The sequence below is a fragment of the Miniopterus schreibersii genome, assembly GCF_964146895.1.
Source record: "Miniopterus schreibersii genome assembly, chromosome: 12".
In the NCBI taxonomy this organism is placed as follows: Eukaryota; Metazoa; Chordata; class Mammalia; order Chiroptera; family Miniopteridae; genus Miniopterus; species Miniopterus schreibersii.
This window is the reverse complement of record NC_138112.1, coordinates 43,130,289-43,153,641: the sequence shown is the minus strand read 5'-3', so window position 1 is coordinate 43,153,641 and position 23,353 is coordinate 43,130,289. Positions and strand designations below refer to the sequence as shown.

General features: G+C 45.8%; 1 protein-coding gene across 1 annotated transcript in view; it reads right to left on the bottom strand.

Annotated features, from left to right (window-relative positions):
* The window catches only part of PARVA (parvin alpha), a 129,629-nt gene extending 106,802 nt beyond the window's left edge, over positions 1–22,827 (bottom strand). Inside the window, exon 1 of the mRNA XM_081155528.1 lies at positions 22,308–22,827. Coding sequence (XP_081011654.1) covers positions 22,308–22,443 — 136 coding nt within the window. The 5' untranslated portion in view covers positions 22,444–22,827. The remainder of the gene's footprint in view (positions 1–22,307) is intronic.
* Between the last annotated feature and the right edge of the window lie 526 nt (positions 22,828–23,353).

The following is a 23,353-nucleotide window of genomic DNA, read 5'->3' as shown; positions in this document are numbered from 1 at the left end:
AAGTAGATAGGACTTAGCGCGGCCCCACACTGGCCTCTGCGGAGCGGGAGGGAGGCAGCGGAGACATGTGCTAGTGGGGTTGATGACGTGTTTTAGCACAAAGATTTAATAGGCAGCGCTAACCACAGGTTAGAGAGAGGGATTAAAAAAATACCTTCTCAGCTGTGCCAAGTACATTACAGAAAAATTGCCATAAACATCAGAAAATATATTCAGGTTTCTGGGATTGATTTGAGGCCCAGAATGGAGACACAACAGCTGAATCACAAACTCAGAAAGGTAGTAAACCTTCAGATAGAAGGCCAGACCCAAGAGGAAAATAAGCTCCTTCTTAGATGTATTATCTGCAGCGAAGCAGAACGTACACGTTGACATCTCTGAAACCACGAGGCAAGGAACTAGCTCATCGCTTCACATTTGTTGGGAGCTTTGCATGTGCCAGGCACTGTTCTGTGTGTCTGACAGGTATTAACTCATTGTCTTACGTCATAAGAAAGGTACTATCAGCATCCCCCGCCTCCGCAGGGAGAGTGGAAAACTACAGCACAATGAGGTTACGTAATTTTTAGTTTTTCAAAAGTTACACAGATAGTAAGAAAGAGCAATCCTATAGAATTTCTTGGAACTAAGGGGAAAAAATGGAACTTAACTGCATAGTAACCCATCAAAATTAGTTCACACGTACTGAACCCTTACTACTTGAGCTATTTATCTATTTGCCACTCTACATCCATGAGCCTACCATGGTTTGGCCAGTGGATGGCGTCAGGATGTTTAGTCCCTGACTCCCACCCTGCTGGGCCATGAGTTGGGAGCAGGTCCTGTCTGACAGCTTTCTTTCCAGCTGCTAATCAATACCCAGTCCTCTTGCCCCTTAAGGCCCGAGGGCAGTAACTGTTCCCTGCTGTTGCCAGCCCTGGGATGCTTCACCATCCTTGGTTTCCTTCAACCCCTCCCACACCTTGGTCGAGGCCCCTTCACTACTCTATTACTCCATGGAGTGTGCCAACTGTTCCTGCCAGGACCTCAACTAACAGATGAAATCATCAACACTTTATGTGCATTTTAAATCCCTACATCAACCCTGCTGCGTGACATTATTATCCTTATTTAATAGTTGGGGAACTTGAGAATTATAATGGGTTGACTAACTGTCCAAAGCCACACAATAATTAAATGGCAGAGTCTGGACTGGACGCAGGCAGGTGTACTCCGGTGTGTACACTCTACTTAACTCCTATGCGATATGGCCCCTCCACCCTGAGCTGTGGAAAATGTCTCTACTTACGGGGCTGTCCTGATTGTTCTATTTTAGTGGGAGGAAGAAACAATTCTAATGCTACTGAAGACATGACCTGTGATCATGGTTTCCCAATCCCAGTGCTCCCCAAGGCTGCTGGTCTAACTGGGCAGAAAGGAGAGCTGGTGGTAAATAATCACACTTTAAAAACCAACCCGTGTAAACTATGGGCTATCATTCCCATCCTCAGATGAGTCTATACCTCAGCACAATGGTCCCCAGCTTCTGAAGACTCATGACCGTGAACATCAATGCCACAGAAGCTGGGCTTGCTCCAGCATGTTCCAAAGTCTAGTATGTGCTGCAAAACACGATTGGCAAGAGGTCTGTAGGAGCTTCTTGAAAAATAAGAGCCCATAGGCAAAAAAAAAATTTTTTTAGAAAAAGTGTACACTGTATCTCACTTTGCTGCTGCTTTGGAAATTCAGAGAGTAGATTACGTCTTAATATCAGGAAAAGAAGCTCCTTTAACCTAACTTTTTCCAAATGAATTGAACACAGTGTACTTTTTGTGGACACTTATTAATAGCTTTCCTAAATATAAAATTAGATAAACGGTCATTCTAAATTCCCTTAATGCCCACATATTTTAGTTAGTTATAATTATTTGCCTATAAAGTCACTATATGTTCCAATTATGGTCTTTTGCATTGCTTAAAAATATCTACCTAGCCAGGGAGGGGACCCAAGGCTTGTTAAAGTGGGAATCGCTGTCCCCATCCCCATTGATACATCCCACCACTGGCATACATTTTGAAAGGGTGCACTTTGGAGCATACTGAGAAATCATTGTCATCTTGATAAATATCTCCTACTGTCATTAAAGAGCAAACAAGCCCTCAAGAAATCCATTTAAGGGAAATATAGGTCAACATCAGTGCCAGACTTCAGCCCGAACTTCCCTCATCACTCCAAAGCCCTCTCTTTGCCCACACTGCTAGAATAGCATGCAGCACGCAGAAATATGGTTAAATATTTGTGTTCGGGCATCTAGAATTTCCTATGATCATCTAGATTTCAAAATGCTTCCTACTTTCCCCATAGTTAACAAAAATACGTCAGAAATTCCAATGGACCTGTAGTTTCCAGAACTGATTAATTCAAGCTGGCATATAATACAAAATAGGCTCAAATCATACACACACACACACACACACACACACACAAATGCAAAAGGAAAAAGAGAAAATATATAGCTGAAGAAATAATTGAAAATACTCAAGAAAAGTTCTAGTCTTAAAAAGTTTGGGTTGCTATAACAAAATACGATAGCCTGGGTGGCTTATAAAGAACAGAAATGTATTTCTCACAGCTCTGGAGGTTAGAAGTTCAAGATCAAGGCAACACATGGTTGTGTCTGGTGAGGGCCCTCTTTTGGGTTCCTTGCCAGCATCCTGCTGCTATGTCCTCACCTGGTGGGAGGGGGCAAGGGCTCTCTCTGGGCCTTTTTCATAAAGGCACTAATCTCCCCCACATCACCTCCTAAGGGTCCTGTCTCCTACTACCATCATTTGGGGGGTTACGAATTTTGAGGGGACACAAACATTTGAACCATAACAGTCCCATGTACTTCCTACATTATTGCTGCACAGTATTTGATATGAATTCAGATGGGTTTTTCTAAAGCTAAGGATTATCAGGGTCATATAAAAGTATTCCCCGTTGTGGCAGCAGAGAAAAGGGGAAGGACCTAGACAATGGAGATACCATGCGTCAACATGCAGACTTTATGTATGGATTTACTTGGGTTTCAATCTAAAGTAGTTTGAAATCTGTTCAAAGTAAGATAATTTTATTCTAGTGTCCAACTGAGTATAAAGCAAAAGAGGAAATATAAATGGCTACATGCATGGAAAATGTTCAACCTCACCAGTAATCAAATAAATTAAAAACAATTAAGGTTGTTTCCATTAATTAAATTATAATAATGAATTCAGACAGAGGATGTAGTTAAATAGGAACTCTCAGACTACTGCTGGGAGCATATATTGGCCCACCCCTTTTAGGATTTGGTAATATCTAACGAGAAATTTAAAAGGCTTCACATTGTTTGACCCAGTAATTTTATTCTAGGAAATTTCCCCTATGAAAATAATATTAAATATGGAAAAGTAATTATACTAAAACTGTTTACCATAGTATTTTTATCAGGGCAAATAACCGGAAACATACCAAAATTCATAATAGAGAGAATAGATTGGTGATCTATGGTACATCTTCCAGATGGAATATTACTATTATATTATAGTCATTAAAGATTATACTCAAGAATTGTTTATAGTAACACTGTAATGGGAAATGGAGTGAGAAAAAAGAAATGTGTATATAGACTAAAACAAACAAAAAACACAGAAAAATACTGAAAGCAAATATGCTAAAATATAAACAGTGCTCGTCTAGGTCAATGCTACTCAGGATTCACAGGCCAGCCTCAGTCTGTGAACTATGTCTTACCTGTCTATCATGACAAGAAAAGAAAATAATTGTACAGTATTCACTTAGAAACTTTTAGCAACTTGATATTGCTGTGACATCCAAGTACATGTCCATGGAATTGTGCAGTTGAACGGGGTATAGACCAGCTTGAGTGTGGTCAAATTTGAGTGGTTACAGGTTACAGGAGCTACGTAGTGGTCACACACAGTAGGACATCACAGTCCAAAAAGGATTAGAAGTAAAAAGGAACTGGCCCTTCATCTAGACCACCAATATAGGTGATAGCATGTAGAAAAATACTTTGATCTTCCTCTTCTGTATATTCCAATTTTTTTAATAACCCTATATTGCTATTGTAAGAAAAACATATATATATATATATATATATACACACACACACACATACACACACACACACACATATATATATATTTTTTAACACAAGAAAAAAGAGGAAAATAAATTCTATTTGACTATTGTATCTTTGGAAAACTTTCCTATAGAAATGTACAAACATATACTTAGAGGCAGGATAACACAGTGGTTAGGAAAATAGATTCTAGAGCTGCCAATGTGGGTTTGAATCCTGGCTCCACCATTTACTCACTAACTGTGGGCTAGTTGTTCAGCCTCTCTGTAACTCGGTTTGTTCATGCATAAAATGGGGGTAATCGTAGATCTCATCACATAGCTGCTGATAGGGTTTGGCAGGATTAAATGAGTCAACATACATAAAACCCTGGAACACAGTAAACTGTATATGTGTTCACTAGCATTATTACAAATCATGGGCAAGGGCCAGAGTCACAACCAGACATGTCCCAATTTTTTATTTGCAAAATGGGTTGAGAGGAATGGTAGAAATACTAGTAATAATAGCAAGTAATATTAACTGCTTTCTGTGTGCTAAGCACTTGACATGAATTAGCTCTAATTATTAACAGCCCGAGAGATTGGTACAAAGTTCTCTTATCCCCATTTTGTAGAGGGGAAAAATGAAGTGACTTGCCCAGGGTCACCAGGCTATTAGGTCTCTTTCTCTCCACGGCATGGGCTAGGCATAGGAGCACATAGGCCCCTTGAGAGCAGAAATGCACGGTCTTGTTCCCAGGGGAAGCCAGGGTCACCAGCCTCTTCAAAAGACTTCGCCAAAAGAAAATTCCAGGATTCATTTCCAGCCAGGGCCCTCGCTGGGCTGGCCTCACCCAGGCCAGCAAACAGCAGCTGGCCTCCCTCCGCAGCCTGGTTGGATGTTGCTCTTCGGGAGTGATTTAAGCCCCAAGGAAGGCAGCTCTTGGAATGTAATGGGGGTGGGGGGACAGGGGTTCGTGAGTCATGCCACTCCCCCTGCTCGGCACAGTCCTGGACACAATTTATCACCCTCATCACTGGGTTTTCTGCTCCTGGCTGGCTGGGGGTTGGTGGAGCAGTCATCCCTAAAAGGAAGTCAGTCTGTTACCAAGTCCCATCTATCCCTGCCAAAGGGACTAGACGTAGAAGGAAGGACACTGTCAGGCCCCAGCTGTTTCCGGGCCTGGAGGAATTCAGGCCGCAGAGAGGCCTATGCCGGGCTGGTGGATCACTTAGCAAGGCTGCTTCAGACATCTGCTTGGGGACGTTCCTCTGTGATTTTCTCCACCAGTGAGAAACCAGGCCTCTGCAGCAAAGAGTGTTCATTCCAGAAAGTGTGAAATCTCTAAATATTTATCCTGAAACTTGAAGGGAGAAAACAAAAGTCCTTCCTTCAGAGAACAGGGGGCCTGGGAGTGGACAGACAGTTAAGAACACACAGGGTTTTGCCTTGAAATCCAGAACATTCTGTGTGTACCAGAAGCCCAAGAATCTGATGCCTAAAAATCTCTGGCTAAGGAAAAGCATTTCCAATAAAATGGGAGATCAGGATAACTTTTAGTTTCCACCCTCTCTTTTCAAGACTGAATTCTTAAGAAGAAGAAATAAGAGTTTTAAGGCTTGGGTAGGCGTTTTCCTTTCCTCTCATTTCCTTTTTGGGCAGCAATTTGGTAGTATCCAACAAAATTCAAACCTGACTTTTGACTCAGAAATTCCACCTCTAAGAATTTATGTATAGATAAACAGGTAGAGAATGTTCTTACTTGTTTGCAAGCATGTTTAATGCAGTACTGTTTGGAGTAGCAAAACACTACCAAACACTTAAATGTTCGTTGATAGGGAATTGGTTAAATTTAACTATGGCACATATAGGCAGGGCATAAAGTTGTTTAAAAAAATGAGATAAATCCATATGTGAAAGATACTCAAGATGAACAGGTATGTGAAAAAATATAAACTACTAAACACTATTGACAATAGTATCCCAGTTGCACAAAAACAAAACAAGTACATATACTTGCAAAATAGAAACTTCTGATACTATGCTATTATTATTCTATAATTATACATTCTATCTATTGCTACCATTATTATTGCTATTATAATAGGCTGCACTATTATCTCTAAAGCCCGAGAGTAGGAAAGTAGAAAGAGGCCCTTACTTTTCAGTTTATATGTCTGGTCTCTTTAAATTTTTTACATAAACATAAACATTTTTAGTTAGTTTAATTGAAATAGAAGCGATATATCAACTGGCTAAACAGAAGGTCGGTTCTCTGGCAGTGAAGACACAGCTCTTTCTCTAGGATCTCAGCAGTGCCTGCCCGGGGCTCCTATTTATGGGATGCTCACTGAGGAATAGGTCGTCCTTTAAACACTTTGCAAGTACCAATTCCTTTCACCTTCATGACAACCCTCTGAGGTGGCCTTAGTAAAATCCTATTTTGCATGTAAGGAAGCAGGGGCTCAGAGAGACTGGTGAGCGTGTCCCAGGTCACACAGCCAGTGTGCGGTGGGACCAGGCAGTGTGGTGGGCTCCAGAACCCAGAAAACCCCACCAGGCTGCCTCTAAAGAAATGTCTGTGGAACAGATAGATTAGAAAAACTGCCAATACCTTTTAATACCAGAGAAAAGGTAAATTATTAAACAGTTACTATTGTACTGTTTATTCATCATTGTGAATTACAACTGATGAATGAAGAATAAACGCCATTCAGAAAAGTCAGCTGTTACAGCAGGCAACGCACTGGACTTTAGTACGAAGAAACCGATTCAAGCCCCTGTGCCACTTGGAAGTTGAGAGGCCCTGGGCAAGGCACTTCACCTCTCTGAGCCTCAGTTTCCTCATCTGTAAAATGGAGATTACAGGATCTCCTGGGGCTACTGTAGGGATTAAATGTGACATCATATGCGAAAGCCCTGCTTGGTATGTGTTGGATACATGTGAAAATGGGGAAAGATGCTGACGATGGAATAAACTGTTCAGAGTATCGCCAGGCAGACCCCATCTTTCTCAATCTGCTGAGTTTTAAAAGAGAATTTAAAAATTTATATTCATGTGTACTCCAATAATCTGAGGAGGCAATCAGTGTTTTTAATTGTTCTGATCCTGCCTCTAAAATATTGATTTAGGACATTTAATACCATCTCCAAATGCCATGCTTAATTTGCATCGGGTCAGAAGCCGGGCTGCTGAGTGTTGGCTGTTGATTTTAGGCAGGGACTTGGGAGGGCCTGGAGCCCACCTTCCTCCTGGCCTGTGGCCAGCCCAGAGCTGGCTTCACCTGGGACTCAGGAGAACTGGCCGGCTCAGAAAGCCAAGTCTTTGATGGATTTTCACTGTTTAATTAAAGTGCAGCTGGGGCCTGGGGCCATGCTGTACCTTTCAGCAAGATATTCATCACGGGTTGCACAACTAGCTTGTGCTGAGGACATTTGGCCAGGGCAGAGCCCAGACTTTGGCCTGGTCTCTCCCTCACTCAGGAAGCCTGTGCTCCAGCCTTTCAGAGGCCCAAGGGCTCATCTTCAGGAGCTCAATTCTTCTAAATGCCGCCTCTAGGGATATCTCAGAATCAGAATTCGAAAACGGGCCAAGGGCTCCCCGAGTCCCTGAAGACCTGTTTTACAAAACATCCCAGGCTGCTCAGCTGTTCTCCAGCAAACACATTCTGTGCTCGGAGCCCACCCACATCACTGCATATAGTATCCAGGCAGCTACAGAAAGACTATTCATTAAAGTCTAAATCAGTAAAGTCTCCTCTTTTATTATAACTACAGAAAACTTCAAATATGCCCCAAAGCGGAGAGGCTGGTACAATCCTCCATGTATTCATCATTCTGCAACAAGAAATGTGTGGCTACTTTGCCCAGTGACACTTCATCCCCTGCACTGCAACACCCGGAAGCCAGTCCTAGACATTTGATCATGTCGTCCATAAGCACTGAAGTATGTATTTAGAAAAGATAAGGGCTTTTTTCTTTTTTTAACATAACTGCACTGCCGTTCTCACAGCCTACAAGTTAACAGTGATTCCTGAATGTCATCGAATCTCTGGTGAGTGTTTATATCTTCCTGACTCTCTCGTAAATGACTTACAGAGTTGATCTGTTTGAATCCAAACAAGATTCTGGCCCAGCTGTGAATTGCAGGTTTGGTGGCTTTCTTATCTCCTCTTTGCTTCAGACCCACCCAGCACCCTGGTTTCCTGTGAGGTGCTCCAGGCCCAGAAACAGCTATTGTTTACATGGCCTTGGACACCTCACCAAGCCCTCTGCTGCAGCTTCCTTCACCTGAAAAATGGGAGTAAAAATTCCCTATCTCATAGGGTTATTGTGAGAATTAAAGGAAATAGGACATGTAAGAAGCTTCAAACAGTGTCAGACACAGAGTGAACACTCAATCAGTGTATAACTGTTCTCACAGTTACTCTTTTCTGAAAGATGGTGACTTCAACAAAATTCCCAGGCACGGCATCCAGGCCACCAAACAGATACACGTGGGAAGAAAACTGAGTAAAAACCTGTGCAACTCCCCACATTTTTCTCAGACTTTGGGCCACAGTTCACAGTGAGGTAGTAGAATGTAACTGTTAGTTAAGAGCAACTCTCTGGAGCCAGACTGCCAAGGTTCAAATCCCATGTCTTCCACTTGCTAGTAATGGCAGAATGATGCATGTATTTGCAAAAACTCATTTCCTCTCCCTCTGGGCAGATAACTAAACTATGTTTCTTGGCCTCTTTTCCACATAGGTGTGGCCACATAACTGAGTTCTGGCCAGTAGTGAGCGGGCAGAAGTAGTATCTATCATGTCTACGCCTGGCCCATAAAAACCTCCCACTGCAATTTTGTTCTCTTTGTCACCCACCAGCTGATTGGTGAGGACTCAGAGAACTTGGAGGAAGGCAGAGCCATAAGATGAAAGGGGCCTAGATCCCTGAATGACCAGGTAGAACGTTGCCACTGGGTTCTGCTGTAAGCAAGAAATAGACTTTTTATTGTGTTAAGCATCAGAGAATTGGGGGCTTATCTGTTATAGCAGCTAGTGTTACCTTAACTAGTACAATTAGCCTCGGTCGTGGGCAAGTTACCTGGTCCCTCTGTCCACCACTTTCCTCACCTGTAAAGGGGCAAAGATGCTAATAATACCTATTTCATGGGGTTGTTAGGAAGATCAAATAATATATATACAAAGCCATATTGCCTGGCCCATAATAGCACAGCCCAAGTGCTTGCCTCTGATGGCATTATTACCACTGGTGTTACTATTATTATTTGAAAAGTCGTAGCATAGCAATAAGAATTTCCACATTTTACTTAAATGTACAAGTTTCAATTCTTTGTTATTTTCCAGGTAGGATTTTTTTTAACAATTTGTGGCTAAAATTATATTCCAGCCGAACAATTTCCAACTTAATAATGAAAGCCAGTGGTATAATAAGATTATGACAATTTTACTTAACAGGAAATATTTCAGGAGCACAGTCATTCTGCCGAATAAAATGCATCTAATACAAGATGTAGCATGTCTCCGGTGCTCCCAGCCAATGTTAAAAAAATTGGAGAATGAGACTCCCTCCGTGTGCAGCTCTCTGGGGTGGTGGCCAGAGCTCCCGTCATGCCCAGGACTGAGGAAATGTGCACTGAACTCTAAGGAATTTAAGACACCAATGCCCAGGTGATCTAAAAATGGCCAAAAAGCAAACAAAAAGATGCTCAACATCATTAGCCATCAGGGAATCACAAATGAGAACCACACTTCACATCCACTGGGATGGCTTTAATAAAAAAGGCAGATAACAGCAAGTTGGGGATGTGGAGACATTGGATCCCTCATCCACTGCTGGTGGGGGTGTGAAATGGAGCAGCCACTGTGGAAAACAGCCAAACAGTTCTTCAAAATGTCAAACCTAGGGTTATCATATGACTCGGCAATGCCACTCCTAGGTATCTACCCAAGAGAAATGAAAACATATGTCCACACAAAAACTTGTAAATGAAAATTCATAGCCACAGTATTCTTAATAGCCCCAAAGTACAAACAATCCAAATGTCCACCAACTGATGAATGGATAAATAATGTGGTATACTCATATAATGGAATATTTTTCAGTCACAAAAAGGAACAAAGTACTGATACCTGCTACAGCATGGATGAACCTTGAAAATACTATGCTAAGTGAAAGAAGGCACTTACAAAAGACCACATAATGTATGATTCCATTCATATGAAATGTCCAAAATAGGCAAATCTATAGAGATAGAATATAGATTGGTGGTTACTTGGGGGTCAGGGAATGCGGACAGAAAGCAGAATGACTGCTAATGGGCACAAAGTTTCTTTTTGGGGTGATAAAAATGTTCTGAAATTGGTTGTGTCAATGGTTGCACAGCTGGGAATATGCTTTTAAAAAATCATTGAATTATCCTGTTTAAATGGGTGAACTGTATCTCAATAAAGTTTCAATATTAAAGAAAAATATGTATACTCCTCCACATGGGTCAGACATTTCCTCTGGATTTGAGCTGCCATCAGAAAGCCAAGCACGTTCCCACCTCATCAGAATCCTTTGGGAACTATGTGCCCTGTGTTAAAGCCCAGGTTCATCTCCATGTGCAAGTGGCACACATATGCTAATGAGTCTGAAGCTCAGGAGAGAGGTCATGGATGGAAATACAGCTTGGGAGTTATGAGCACATCCAGGTAGGAGATGAATTGTCATCAACACACCCACGAAAGCCAACAGCCCTTTGATACCGATCCAGCACAAACACAACCGTCTGACACCAGAGATACAAAGCAAGGTTGTATTGGTGTTTTTTTCCCCCACAAGGAGCATAAGCTAGTCCATGAATCACACTTCCCAGAATCAGTAATACTGAAAGGGCTAGGTAACTGGGAGCCGAAATTACTTAAATTGATGTCATATCATTTGAAAAGCTGACATTCAGGTCCTACAAACTGAACGACAATTACTATCTATCCAATTCATGGCCCTGGACTCCTGTCTCCCACCTGCTCTAACATCAATTTAAGCAATTCTGAACTTTGATCTCCACAGCAGAATGTCTCTGATTTATTGAAGTGTCAAGTCCCAATTGTGCTAACATCCACCCCTGGCAGGGCCATTATAAGGTGTGAAATCTGGGTGCCCATCACCCCAGCCAAGTTCAGCACAGCGACAATCAGAAGGAACAAATCAATCCGCCTCTCCATAGTCATCATGGGAGCCTTGTAATTTACCATAACGACGGGCATGGAGAAAAAGCGGGGAGAAGGATCATTCTGTTCTCCAGGCCCTTGAGGTGCTGGAGGGGCTACTGAGCCCTCCAAGAGAGGCCTTGCAACCTTCAACCAAAAGACAGTTGCTCCTCCTTGCAAGGGGCCTGTATCCTGAGTTGTTTTGAATGGAATTGTGTTACCCTCCCTCCGTGTTATGCAAATAGCATCAAAACTGTCCGTTCCTGCTCCCCCTGCTTCTCCCAGCTGTCATGATTAACTACCTGTCCCCTGTAGATCTGCCCCACCAGGCTGGGAGCCAGGGAGGACTCAGCTTTATGGTAAACATGAAAACCCGTCCCCACTGAGAGGAAAGTTTATTTCCAAGCCTGGAGTGTAGGGGGATGAAGTGAGAGAGGCAAAACTGAGGTTCCCAAGTGAGCACTGGCAGCCTCCCCTCCTACATCCATTCTGTGGGGCCACTGAATCCTGAGTCCACCCCGAAACTGTGGCCTGCCACTGCCCCTCACCTGCTCGGCTAGGGTGCTGACATGCCTGCTAAGTTCTGCCAGCTTTTGTCCCCAGGATTCTGAGTCTGAGACCCCACCCTGCACTCAGATGAGCCTCCCTGATTCAGGACTCACGCACCCACCAGACGCCAAGAGTCTCTGCACCCAGCCACCTCAGTGCCCACCTCCACTGACCTGAAGTTCCCTGCCCCTAAACTGCTGATTGGGGTTGCAGATCATCTTCCAGACTCATCTTGCCTCCCCACAGGGGTTCCCAGCCTGCCCCACAGCCCAAGCCATGTTGGCCAAGACAAAAACTGCTTTAAAAAGAATTGTTTTTGAATTTAGAAGTCAATGTAATACTGCAAATGGCAGATTAATTATTCAACCGATGAATGCACCTCTGAAAGAAACAAGTGCAGAGCCTGCCTCTTGGTGTCACTGGGAGCCCTGCCTCCTGGGTTTATGTCACGGAGGAAGCAGAACAGGCCGGTAGCCTCGCCCCTCTGAGGTCCAACATCATCCCCACCCAGGAGACCTGCTGTGTTTTCATGAAGAACATCATTCTTGGATCCTCAATGTCAGGCTGTTTCTCACAGCGGAACCAAGGGGAGTTGCCTCTAGATTTTAAAAGAGATAAGGGACCGAGTGACGGGAATGTGTATGATTCAACGATGAAATAAATGCCCTGGCCACATCACTCCCAGGGAGGGCGTCTGCCTCCATGGGTAACTCCCCAGAAATATGCCTCGAGGGGGCTGGGTGTGATGATTACATGCTCCAACTGGCTCAGATCCACTTAGGAGATGAAATAAGATACCTGACTACTCACTCCTACTGCAGGTTGAGGAAACTGAGCCCCTGAGGCATCAGCCCAGCCCACTCTGTTAAAATCCAACTGAAACTCAGAAGGCTCCCAAATCCTGCCCTTTCTCTTGTCAGCCTGTGGGTTCTTCCTCTAACTTCAAGAACATTGTTTCCTAAGGGTCCCTCAACCCTGTGAACCTAAATTTGTCCGCCGCAGCACTTAACCCACTGTCTTGTGATTCCTTCCCATTTGTCTGTGGTTGCCAAGTTGTGGGGCAAGTCCAAGAATTCAAAAGTTGAGAAAGTGACAAAAGGAAGGACTTCTTGACCAAACCTCCACTGGGTCCCACTCCAGCGGGACAGCGGGTGGTGGCTGTGACTCCCAGGGGAGCTTCAAAGTTGACCATTCCCAAGGTGGCCATGCCTTGGGTCCTGTTATAAGGAGGAGCAGGCACTGGGTGTGATACACAGGACCATATATGGATGGAAGGATAGCCAGAAGAGAATGTTCTGAAATAAAGACCTGCCTGGACTAGAGCTTATTTTGCACACATTACTGGCCAGAATGGAAATCTGCACCCTCTTGAGGCCTTGCCCTCCCATCCCACCCCACCCCACCTCTTAGGTGACCTGGTCCTGACAGCCAGGAGCAAACAGAAACTTTCAGCCTAACAATGTTGGTCTTACTTTCAAACAGCCTACCAAAAAGACCACCCAGACCCAAAGCAGTAATTTTTCCCTAATTAACAATTACAAACTACTGACAGTAAGCAAGCCAATTGTCAGCCTTTGACCCTGTAATTGCACTTCTGGTGCTCCATGCAAAGGAAGCTATTCTGAATTTTTTTAAAAAGAAAAAAAAAAAGCTTTAGGCAGCATTATTTCTAAGACAAAAAAAAAAAAAAAAAAAAAGACCAAAAGAAATGGTTAAGTAAACAATAGGACATTCCCTCAATGGAATATCATGCACCCACAGAAGTATATTTGATAAGATTTATAACAACATGGAAAATATTTACCTTATAATAATAAATGAAAAGTGATACAGAATATTTATCTATCTAATATCCACGGTATACTCACAACTATAAAAAAGAAAAAAAGTTATAGTGAAGACAAAAATTAGAAAGAAATCAAAATTCTAATAGTAACTGCCTTTGGAAGTTGGTACTTTGCAAGATGGTTTTCTCTTTCGATTTCTCTGTAAATTCCGTAAGCATGAGCTAATTTTACAATGGGGAAAAAAAACTTTGATTAAAAAAAAATCGGATGCTCAATGATTTGGTTCATTCTTCCTTCCCCAAGAGAGCGTGCAGTAGGTCAGAACACTTCTGATTAAGGTCACGGTTTCCTCCACCCACTGCCTAACGTTTCCTCAACGCGGTTCGCAGGGAAGACAATGACACTAGTCACAAAGTCTGGTTTTTCTAAGGCTCTGGCACGCTGGTACATTCCATGTAAATAGAACTTTCACTTAGCAGAAGAACCGGATCTTAGGTGAGTCCCGCAGTGACGGCGCCATGTAAACATCTGTCCCAGGCCTGAACAAACCTGAAGCAGCTGCCCGATCGGAGAGGGGGATCGGAGAGGGGGATCGGAGAGGGGGATCGGAGGGAGGCCAGGCTCGGGGAGGCGGGCAGCGAGCCATTCTCCCTTCCTCAGTTCTTCCTCGCGAAGTGGGGAGAGGCGCAGAGCCTGAGCTCGCTTGCTGAGGAGCACTGACAGCGGCCTGCTCGGACTGTCCGATTTCCTTAACCCTGCGGGCACTGAGCAAACGAAGCTGAGGAGAGTTTCAGCCTGCACATTTCTCTTGTCTCCACCAAACCTTGCAGAGAGGTGATTTCACCTCAGTCCTTTTACGCTTAAGCACCCGAACATGAACATGCGCAATGCCATTTCTGCAAAGCAAGCTTTTCTGGGTGAAAACAAAGAACGCTGGCTTCCACACTCGTCTCCTCACCACCTTTGACCAGCGGGCCTCCCTGCTGGCTCAGGGCTGCCCCTGCATAATCAGATTCTAGGACCCAAACCTCTGGTCTCTGGGGCCTGTGTGTGTTTGTCAAACAACAGGGCTAAATGATAATGTCTTTTCACAAAGGGTAAAGTGATTCCAGGGCGAGGGAGGAGGCAGTTTTATAAAACACACACACAGCTAGCAGTTGAGCCCGGATGGAATCAGGGGACTAGAAACATCATCCGAGTTTAGAACACAATTTGGAGAAACCCAGGCACTCCCTCAGTAGAAATAAAATGCCCAGTGATGATTCAGGCAGTTAGTTAAGAAGCATTTTGAGGGCACCTGGTAAGACCCTGGTGCTGTGCTAGGCACTCGGGGTTCAAATGTGAGCAGAATACACACACCCCTGTCCTCCTGCAGCCCAGAGGGAAAGCGAAAGGGAAGGATAAGGGCCCGGACTAAGCCAGATGAAATGTTCCTGTCCTGGGGGCTCCCGGCCTCAGGCAAAACCCTCATTTGGATTTCTCAGGCTACAGGACATATTAAAAACTTAACAGGAAGTTTACAACTTTTTCAAAAAGTACTTTATTTTAATTTCATTTTTAAAGTCTTGAAATTGTTGTAGAGCTTTCCCCAAATGTGTTCTTTCTTTCCCTGACAGTGAGTGAGTGGAGAGTTTTGATGCTTACAAATGTTTACATGAGGATCTCAACCCTTCTCCTGTCCTAATGACTAAAACATAATTACGAGCTGCACTTGTAAACCAAACAGAGATATTCCATGAGACAAGAAGGCCGATACCTAATATGGAGGTGTCCTTGGGCCCGGGGCCCACTTATCCTGGTTGCCGTCTCTTCCTCCCAACACAGAGGTGCCTTCAGTAGAGGAGGAAAGAAAGAGGCTTTGTGATGATGTCATTCCCAGACCACCCTACACAGACAATAAAACTGAATTTGAGAGAAGTCTGGTGAAATGAGAGTGCAGAAATCACAGAATACCAGAGTGGCAAGGGCCCTACAAGGTTATTCAGCCTAATCCCTGATGTTAGAAATGGGCTAAGGGGAAGAGACTTGTCTAAAATTACACAACCAGTTAGTGGTGGGCTATTCTCACCAAGATAAATATGGGAAAACTCACTCCATAGAAATTCCAATATTGTTCTGTGTTAAATATTACCGGAGGCAGGAGGGCAATAGGAGGAGGGGTTTCACCTTAGTGTGTGACATACACACACCTACAAACGGCTGCAATGCAATGTGTCCGGTGCTACCACAGAGGTATGGACAAGGTGGGGTGGGGGCCACAGAGAAGGAAGCGTCTCACTCTTCCTGGGGGAGCTATAAATGGCATCAAGCAGAAGGGGATATCTGAATTGGGTCTTAATGAATGAATAGGAGTTCGTTGTATAGAGAAGGGAAGATGGTCATTCCAGAAATATAGAACTGCATGTGTAAAGGTTAAAACATGTGGAAGAACATGATGTGTTTAGGGAATAAAAAGTGGTTTCGCATGGTTAAAAAGAAGGTTTCTTGAAAGGGAAGCCCTGTGACACATCCAGGAGACAGTGGAAAGTTGTATCAGGACTACAGGTGAAGATCTGGATTTGAGAATCATCAATGGGTATATGGTCATTGAAACTCTGAGAGTAGAAGAGATAATCCACAGGAGAAAAAGAAACCGAAATCAGGTGAAGTCAGAACCCCAGGAAATGTTGCTGAGGGGCAATCAGGTAAGAAAAGCCTGAGAAGAAGCCTGAAAAAGAGGCATGGGAGACACAGGGAGCAAATTCAGTGTGGATAAGGTCAAGGGACAGAATAATTTTCAGGAAAAGACAAAGTCAAGTAATGTCAAATGCCACCAAGAACCCAAGTGGAATCAGGATTGAAAAGGAGACTGACTTTGGAGACGTCAGCCAGTGACACGTGAACAGTGGGAACAGAAGAGCCTCTGCAGCTGCCTTCGGAGCTCCGCACTCTCGTTTCCCGCCTCTCCCACTGGCCACTCCTCTTCATTCTCTCACTGGTTCCTCCTCAGCTCCCAGCTTCTGAAAGTTGGAAAGCTGTTGGGCTCAGTCCTTAGACCTCTGCTTTCCATCCACTCTCCTCTCCTTGATAGTCCCATTCAGCCTCAACACCAGTGCGTCTCCAGCCCAGACCTCGCCCCTGAACTAGGCCCCTAGAACCAACTGCGAACTCAGCATCACCCCTGGCAGGCGCAGTGGCGCCCTAACTAAACACGCCAAAACTCAGCTGCTCCTTTCTCCCCAAATCAGCTCTTCTGCAGAATTCTCCATCGCAGTTAAAATCAATCCCATCTTGCCAGCTGTTCAAACCGAAACCCTGGAGTCATCTTGATTCTACTCTCATCTTCCATCCAATCATTCAGTAAACCCTATCTGCTATATCTTCAAACCATATCCAGAATTCTATGCTCACCCTGTCTACAGCTACCACTCAGCTCCAGGCCACCACTGTCTCTCATCTGGATCATTACAGCTGCCCCTCCTGACTCACCTCTCTGCTTCCACCCCTGTCCCCTCAGTCACTTAACACCGACAGAGTGATCCTGTTAAAACAGAGGGTGGTCATGTTATTTCTCCGTGCAAAACCCTCCAAAACCTCACCATCTCACTCTGACTAAAGGCCCTTGTCTTACAAAGGCCTCCAAGGTCTTTAACAATCAGCCCCACTCTGACGAATTACCCCTGACACCACACCACCTTCCACAGTTGTGTTCACTTTCTCCTCTAGTTACAGAGACTTCCTTGCTGGCTCTCAACACACCAGCCCCCGCCCCTGCCCCCCCCCCACCCCCAGCCTTTGAATTGGCCATTCCCTCCTCCTGCAATGCTCTTCTCCAAGCAAGATATGCCTAAGGCTCTCTTATGACTTCCTGCAGGTCTTGACTCAAATATACCCTTCTCAGTGAGGTCTTCTCTACCCATCCTACTTAAAATTGCCAGCCACCCCTCATCCCGCACCACTCCATTTTCCCCGTTTCTGCGTTATTTCACTCTGTAGCATCTAGCACCACTCAGACAAATTACACATATTTTACGAATCTCTCTCTTTATTATCTGTCTCCCCTACTAGAATGTAAGCTCCGTGAAGGCAGGGGTTTTCATCTGTTTTTCCCCGTTGCCATGTCCCAGCACCTAGCACAGTGCCTGGCATATGCTAGGCACTCAAATAACTGCTGAAAGAATGGGAATAGTGGATCTGGAGGTGACTAGGAGGCAAGAAAGAGAAAGCTGGTCAACATACAACACTTTCAAGATCTCTGGTGAGCAGCTTAAGAGGAAACCAGTACCAGGAGATTTTCTTTAAATGGGAAAGACCCAAGCATATTTACAGAATGTCAGGGAACAGAGCGGCATGAAAAGGACTCAGGGTTTGAGAAAAGGGTATGTGGCTATGCCAAGTCTGGGAGAAAAGGGAAAGGAATGGCCCCATCGCAAAGGGAGAAGGGACCTCCATGGAAGGGACTAGGGCAGGAAGGGAGGTGAAAGGAGAGCTGTAGGTATGGGGAAGGGGCTGAAGGGAAATTAAATAAGCTCACGCCTGGTGCTCAGTTTTCTATCTCAAGGTCTGGGGGAGAGCTTGAGTGGTGCGGGTTTGAGGAGGCACTTTGGAAAGCGAGAACGCAAGCTGATTCCCAGGGGACAGCTCAGCCATGCTGGTGGTCCCGCTCACTCTGGAAACCATACACCTGTGGCAGGGTTTGGGGATCTCCTCCAGTCCCACTGGCCAGCCAACGAGAACCAAAGTGCTGAGTCGTAGGATGGTTAGAAGAGTTATTAAGTTAAAGCCCTTATAAACACTTTGGAGACTAGACAACGCTCCTCTCTGAGGAATAACAAGTAACTGGGAAAGTGATAAGAATAACCATTGCTCTTGACCTAATTTAGGTCCCTTCGGCTAGCAAATCCATTTCAAGAAGGTGTTCCTGGGAATAGCAAGTCTTGGGGACAGATCCGGAGGAAGAAAGATGAAATGTAGCCCTTTGACAAGTGAACTCTGAAAGGCTAGTCTAAGGAGCTACACAGGAGGACATGTATGGTATAAATGGAAACCCCGAAAAGAAGATCCACAGAGACAAATAAAGGCCTCTTAGCTACAGCTCACTAGAAGGGACCCAGATGTTTTAAAATGCTGAAATGTGACATTTTGGAAACCAGAGGATCTGACTTGTACGGAAGATCCCTAATTTCCAAAGGGACCAAAACAGTGCTTACACGGGCTTCATATAGTCAAGGGCTACTAGGCTATTCGCAGAACCTGTAGAATCTTCTGCAGTCCATAATGAAAAGACTACTTCAGCATTTAAAGACCACGTGAAATTGAGCTGTCAGTTTTAATAGCTAATATTATTTGTGCGATGCTATGCATATTACATGCTTTGTCTCATTTAACCTTACAACCTCCATGTAAGGAAGGAATTTTTATTCCCATTTTATAGATGAAGAAACAAAGGCTTTGAGGGATTAAGGAACTTGTCCTAAATTCTAGCAATAAATAAGGAGCCAGACCAGAAATCAAACCCAAAAGTGTCTAATCCCAAAGGCCTGCTTTTAACCTCTATAACCTCATGCCTCTCTAATGCTATTTTTTCCTTATGAAAACACTGGAGTGATGACTAGTTTTAATGTATTCTTATGAGACTTATAATTATTCTATGATGTAACTAGTAAGTATTCTTTGGAAGACATATTTTTTATATAAAATTATTGACCGAAAAGCTAACTGACATGTATTATGTTCTCCCAATCTTTGTGTACTACAGTGGGACACAACAGGTATCAAAGGAATGAATGACAGTCCTCGGGCCAGCAGAATTCTTTGCTAAAACATTGAAATAATTTGTGGGTAGACCAGCATCAGTGTCCTTGAGGAATCATGAAGAATGGGAGGTTCTAGCCCTGGCCAGTGTGGCTCAATTCATTGGGCATCATCCTGTGCACCAAAAAGTTGCCAGTTAGATTCCCAGTCAGAGCACATGCCTGGGTTGCGGGCTCGATCCCCAGCAGGGGGTGTGCAGGAGGCAGCTGATGTTTCCCTCTCGCATCGATGTTTCTCTCTCTCTCCCCCCCTTCCTCTCTCTAAAAATTAATAAAAAAATTTTTTAAAAAAGAATTGCAGATTCTAGAACACTAGAGGTAAAGTGGAAGAAGGCAGTTTTTGCAAAGCACAGAGCTGTGAAACTATGTATGATCTGGAGCAAGATCTAACCTTGTTACTGGAGTGATAGTTAGTGGGCCCCTGGCAAAGTAAAGCACTGATCACCAAGACCCAGCACAGGCTCACCAAGAGCAGGTCATTTCGAACCCACCCCATTGACTGGGCCCGGTGGTGTGCAACAGCCAGCAACTGGAGCTGGTGAAGACTCCCCTTTAGGAGAAGCATGTGCTCTTCAACTCACCCATTTACACCGCCTGGATTAGCTAACAGACTGAATGACAGAATCAGGACTTAACAGTCAAGTATAACAAGGATTAAAGAAAAGAGCTTGCACTTGATTTCAACAATCCAACTGAGTAAACCTGAGAAAAGGAACAGAATGATTTAAAAGCAACGAACATAAACATATCTTTCAGGCGATAACAAGCTCCGAGAGAGATTAACAGTGTGATGTAGGTGGCAGAGTAAAGAAAAGCAGCGCTGGCTACACTAATAGAACACGGTGTTTGTGCTGGAACAAAGGAGGTGGCGGCCGTGCTCTAACCAGGGCTGACTGCTCTGGACTACTTATTGTACTATGTTGACTTCTGGGCAGCTCACTTTGAGAGGGTCTGCCAGTTATTCTCCATTGCCCCCCACTATGATCGATTCTCTGCACTGCTGTACCCTAAGGGAGCTGACCCCTATTTCACCCAGAATCCCTTGCACTGGTGACTTCCCACTGGGTCCAGCCAATTGGAAGTACCAGTGAGAGATTCAGGGCAAGGAGAGAACATGCAAAGTCTCGCTTGTGCCATGTTTCCCTGCTCCATCCATCTCCACGTTCCCGACAGTCACCCTGTCCCTCCACAGCTGCAGTTCCCGTTAGGCAGCCCTGCTTCCAGAGCTCCAGCTCTCGATGGGTTCTGCTTTGCTCCCCTTGTCCCTTCATGCCCAGGGGTGGCCACAGCTCCCCCATGTCTGCGGCTGGCCCCTGGGTTCCTCATGGTCCCTCTGGGTTCCCTTAACCCTGCCCACACCTCTGTTAAATAGTCCCTTCCCGACATTATTTTCAAATTCCCAACTAAGTTGACCTTCTGTTTTCTGCAGGGACCCTGAGCAAAACTGAAGAGATCAGATGTCTATGCGGACCACCTATAGGGACAGAAAATGTTTGGCCTGGTGAGGGGAAGAAGGCAGGAAACAGGCTAGTCCACCTGAAAAAGCGAAGGGCCATCATCAGACTCAGTCTCCATGAATGGAACAGCAGTAGATGCGGGAAGACCAAGTTTTTACTTTTACAGCAAAGTAAACTGTTCTGAAGAGTTGGCAAAGGTGGGGTGAGCGCTCCTGGGAGATCATGAGCTCCAAAAATTGACTTGCCCAGTCTTAAACTAGAGAGCCCATATCAGGAACACCGTAGGAAAACGAAGGGTCATCTAGAAAGGCCTTTCCAAGTCAGGATTTCATGATTTGCTACCAACTGCACACTACTCGATGGTTTACCAAAATAACCAAACTGGGGAAAACATTTTGGGGGATGTGTTTTGTTGCTTTTTACTTCAAGATAAGTCCAGTTCTTTGTGTCGACTTGGATAACTCTCAACAATGAAGTCCTTTTTTACGCTTTAAGGTAACTCAGGAACATGAAACTTATTTTACATTTCAGTATCACAGCCTTCAAAAGGGTTATTCCCACACCACTGAGCAGTCCATGAAAAAAATAAAACAACCAAGCAACTTCTATCTACCCATTGATCACTAGCTTCCTCAGAACTGTCACTTCCTTTTTCAAACCAAGCGCCAGGATGTGAAATCTGTCCCTGAGACAAAATATATTACAGGCAAATTGTCCCGGAAAAAAATAAGCACTTCAATTCACCCGGCTGGGAAAAAGGAAATGGTTTTTGCAGGAGCTCTCAACTCCTGAGTTCACAGAAGGGTCACGGCCATGATGCTAAGTGTGTGAGGCGCATCCAGGGTTTGAGTTTCGCTCATTCATTCAACAAACATCTGATGTCGATCTGCTCGTTAACAGAGCCCCACTGGGCCCTGGGGATGGGCAAGATCCCGAACACGCCAACGCTGCATCTCGACTTCAGCAAACAACCTGATTTCAAAGACCAACGAAAGGCAAAAAGTGACAGTGACGGCGCCTAGAAAAGTTTCCGCAGAAACTTGGGAAATGCCAGCATTTGGGCGCGTAGAGGGCGGAGACTCGGGCCTAGGGGAGGACACCGCCTCCCCGCTGGCGCGCCCGCCGTCCCGGGCCCTCGGGCCACGCGGCCCCGGCCCCGGCCCCCGCGCGGGCGGGCGTCGCCCGGTCCCCAGCCCCGGCCGCGCCACCCCGACGCCGCGGGGCCCGGAGCGCAGCGCGGGCGCGGCCACCAGCGGGGCGAGGGCGAGGCCGAGGCCGGGGCGCGCCGGGGCCGCCGGGACGCTCCCGGGGAGCGCGCGCGCGTCGCCGCGCCCCTCTCTTCGTCGGGCACCCGCGGCGCGCTCCCACCCGCCCGAGCCCGAGCCCCAGCCCCGCGGACCCCGGCCCCGCGGCGCCCGCGGCGGGCCGCACTCACCCTCTTTGGCTTTCTTCCTCCGGGCCAGAGTCCCGCCGAGTTTCCCCAAGAAGGAGTCATCTTTCTTCCGGGATGGGGGCGACTTGGGAGTGGGGGACTTGGGGACCGAGGGCGACTTTTGCGGGGAGGTGGCCATGGCGTCGGAGCGGGCAGCCGCGGGCCGGCGGGACGCGGAGCTGGCGCTGGGCGGGCGCGGGCGCGGCGGGACTGAGGCTGCGGCTTTGCGAACGGAAGCGGAATTATTCCAAGCATTTAAGGCAGCTCACGCTCGCCTTTCCCTTCCCTCGCTCCCTCCCTCGCGCCGCCCTCCGCCGGCCCGAGCTGCGCGCTCAGGCCCTCCGCTCGCCCTGGCCAGGCCTCTCCCGGCGCCCCTTGGCTGGCCAGAGCTGGGAGGGCGCCCCACATCGGCCCTGGCCGTGTGCAGTCTGATCTGTGCGTGCGTGTGAGTGACCCTCCATCCTGGGAGAGCTGGAGGCTGACCGCCTCCTTCCCCCTGGCTCTGCACCCAGCACCGAGCCTTGCACAAATGCAGGGCTGTGATTGGTGAACGGAACCCAACCGTTACTCTGTTTCCCGGGGTCTTGGCTCCGCTGCTGGGTGAAGTGCTTGCTTTCCCCCAGCATCTCTACCTGTATAGTGAATAGGCCCGTGTCTTGTGCCCAAAAGGGAGTGTGGAAACAAATAGAGCGAACCAAAATGTGCTCAGGCCCCACCAATTGGGCACGTCCAACTGTTCCTGCACTTATCCATAGCTGTGCCCCAAGTGGGCACATCCAACCTCCTCTTCACTCCCATATCCAACAGAGAGGTTTGAAGCTCATGCGCACAGGGTCCAGGCTTCTTATTCTTAGAGACAACCCTGCTTCTAGCAGTTCAATGGCTTGTGCAAAGGAGGATTCCAAATGTTGTAAACATGAATGGGAAGGTACAACCTTGGGGTCCTGTGAGACAATGCCCCCCTCTCCCCCCAAGTAAAAACAACAGAGTAACCACCAGACTTATTTGGGATAACAGGGGTGTCCTCCACACAGTGTTTCAAGGACTCA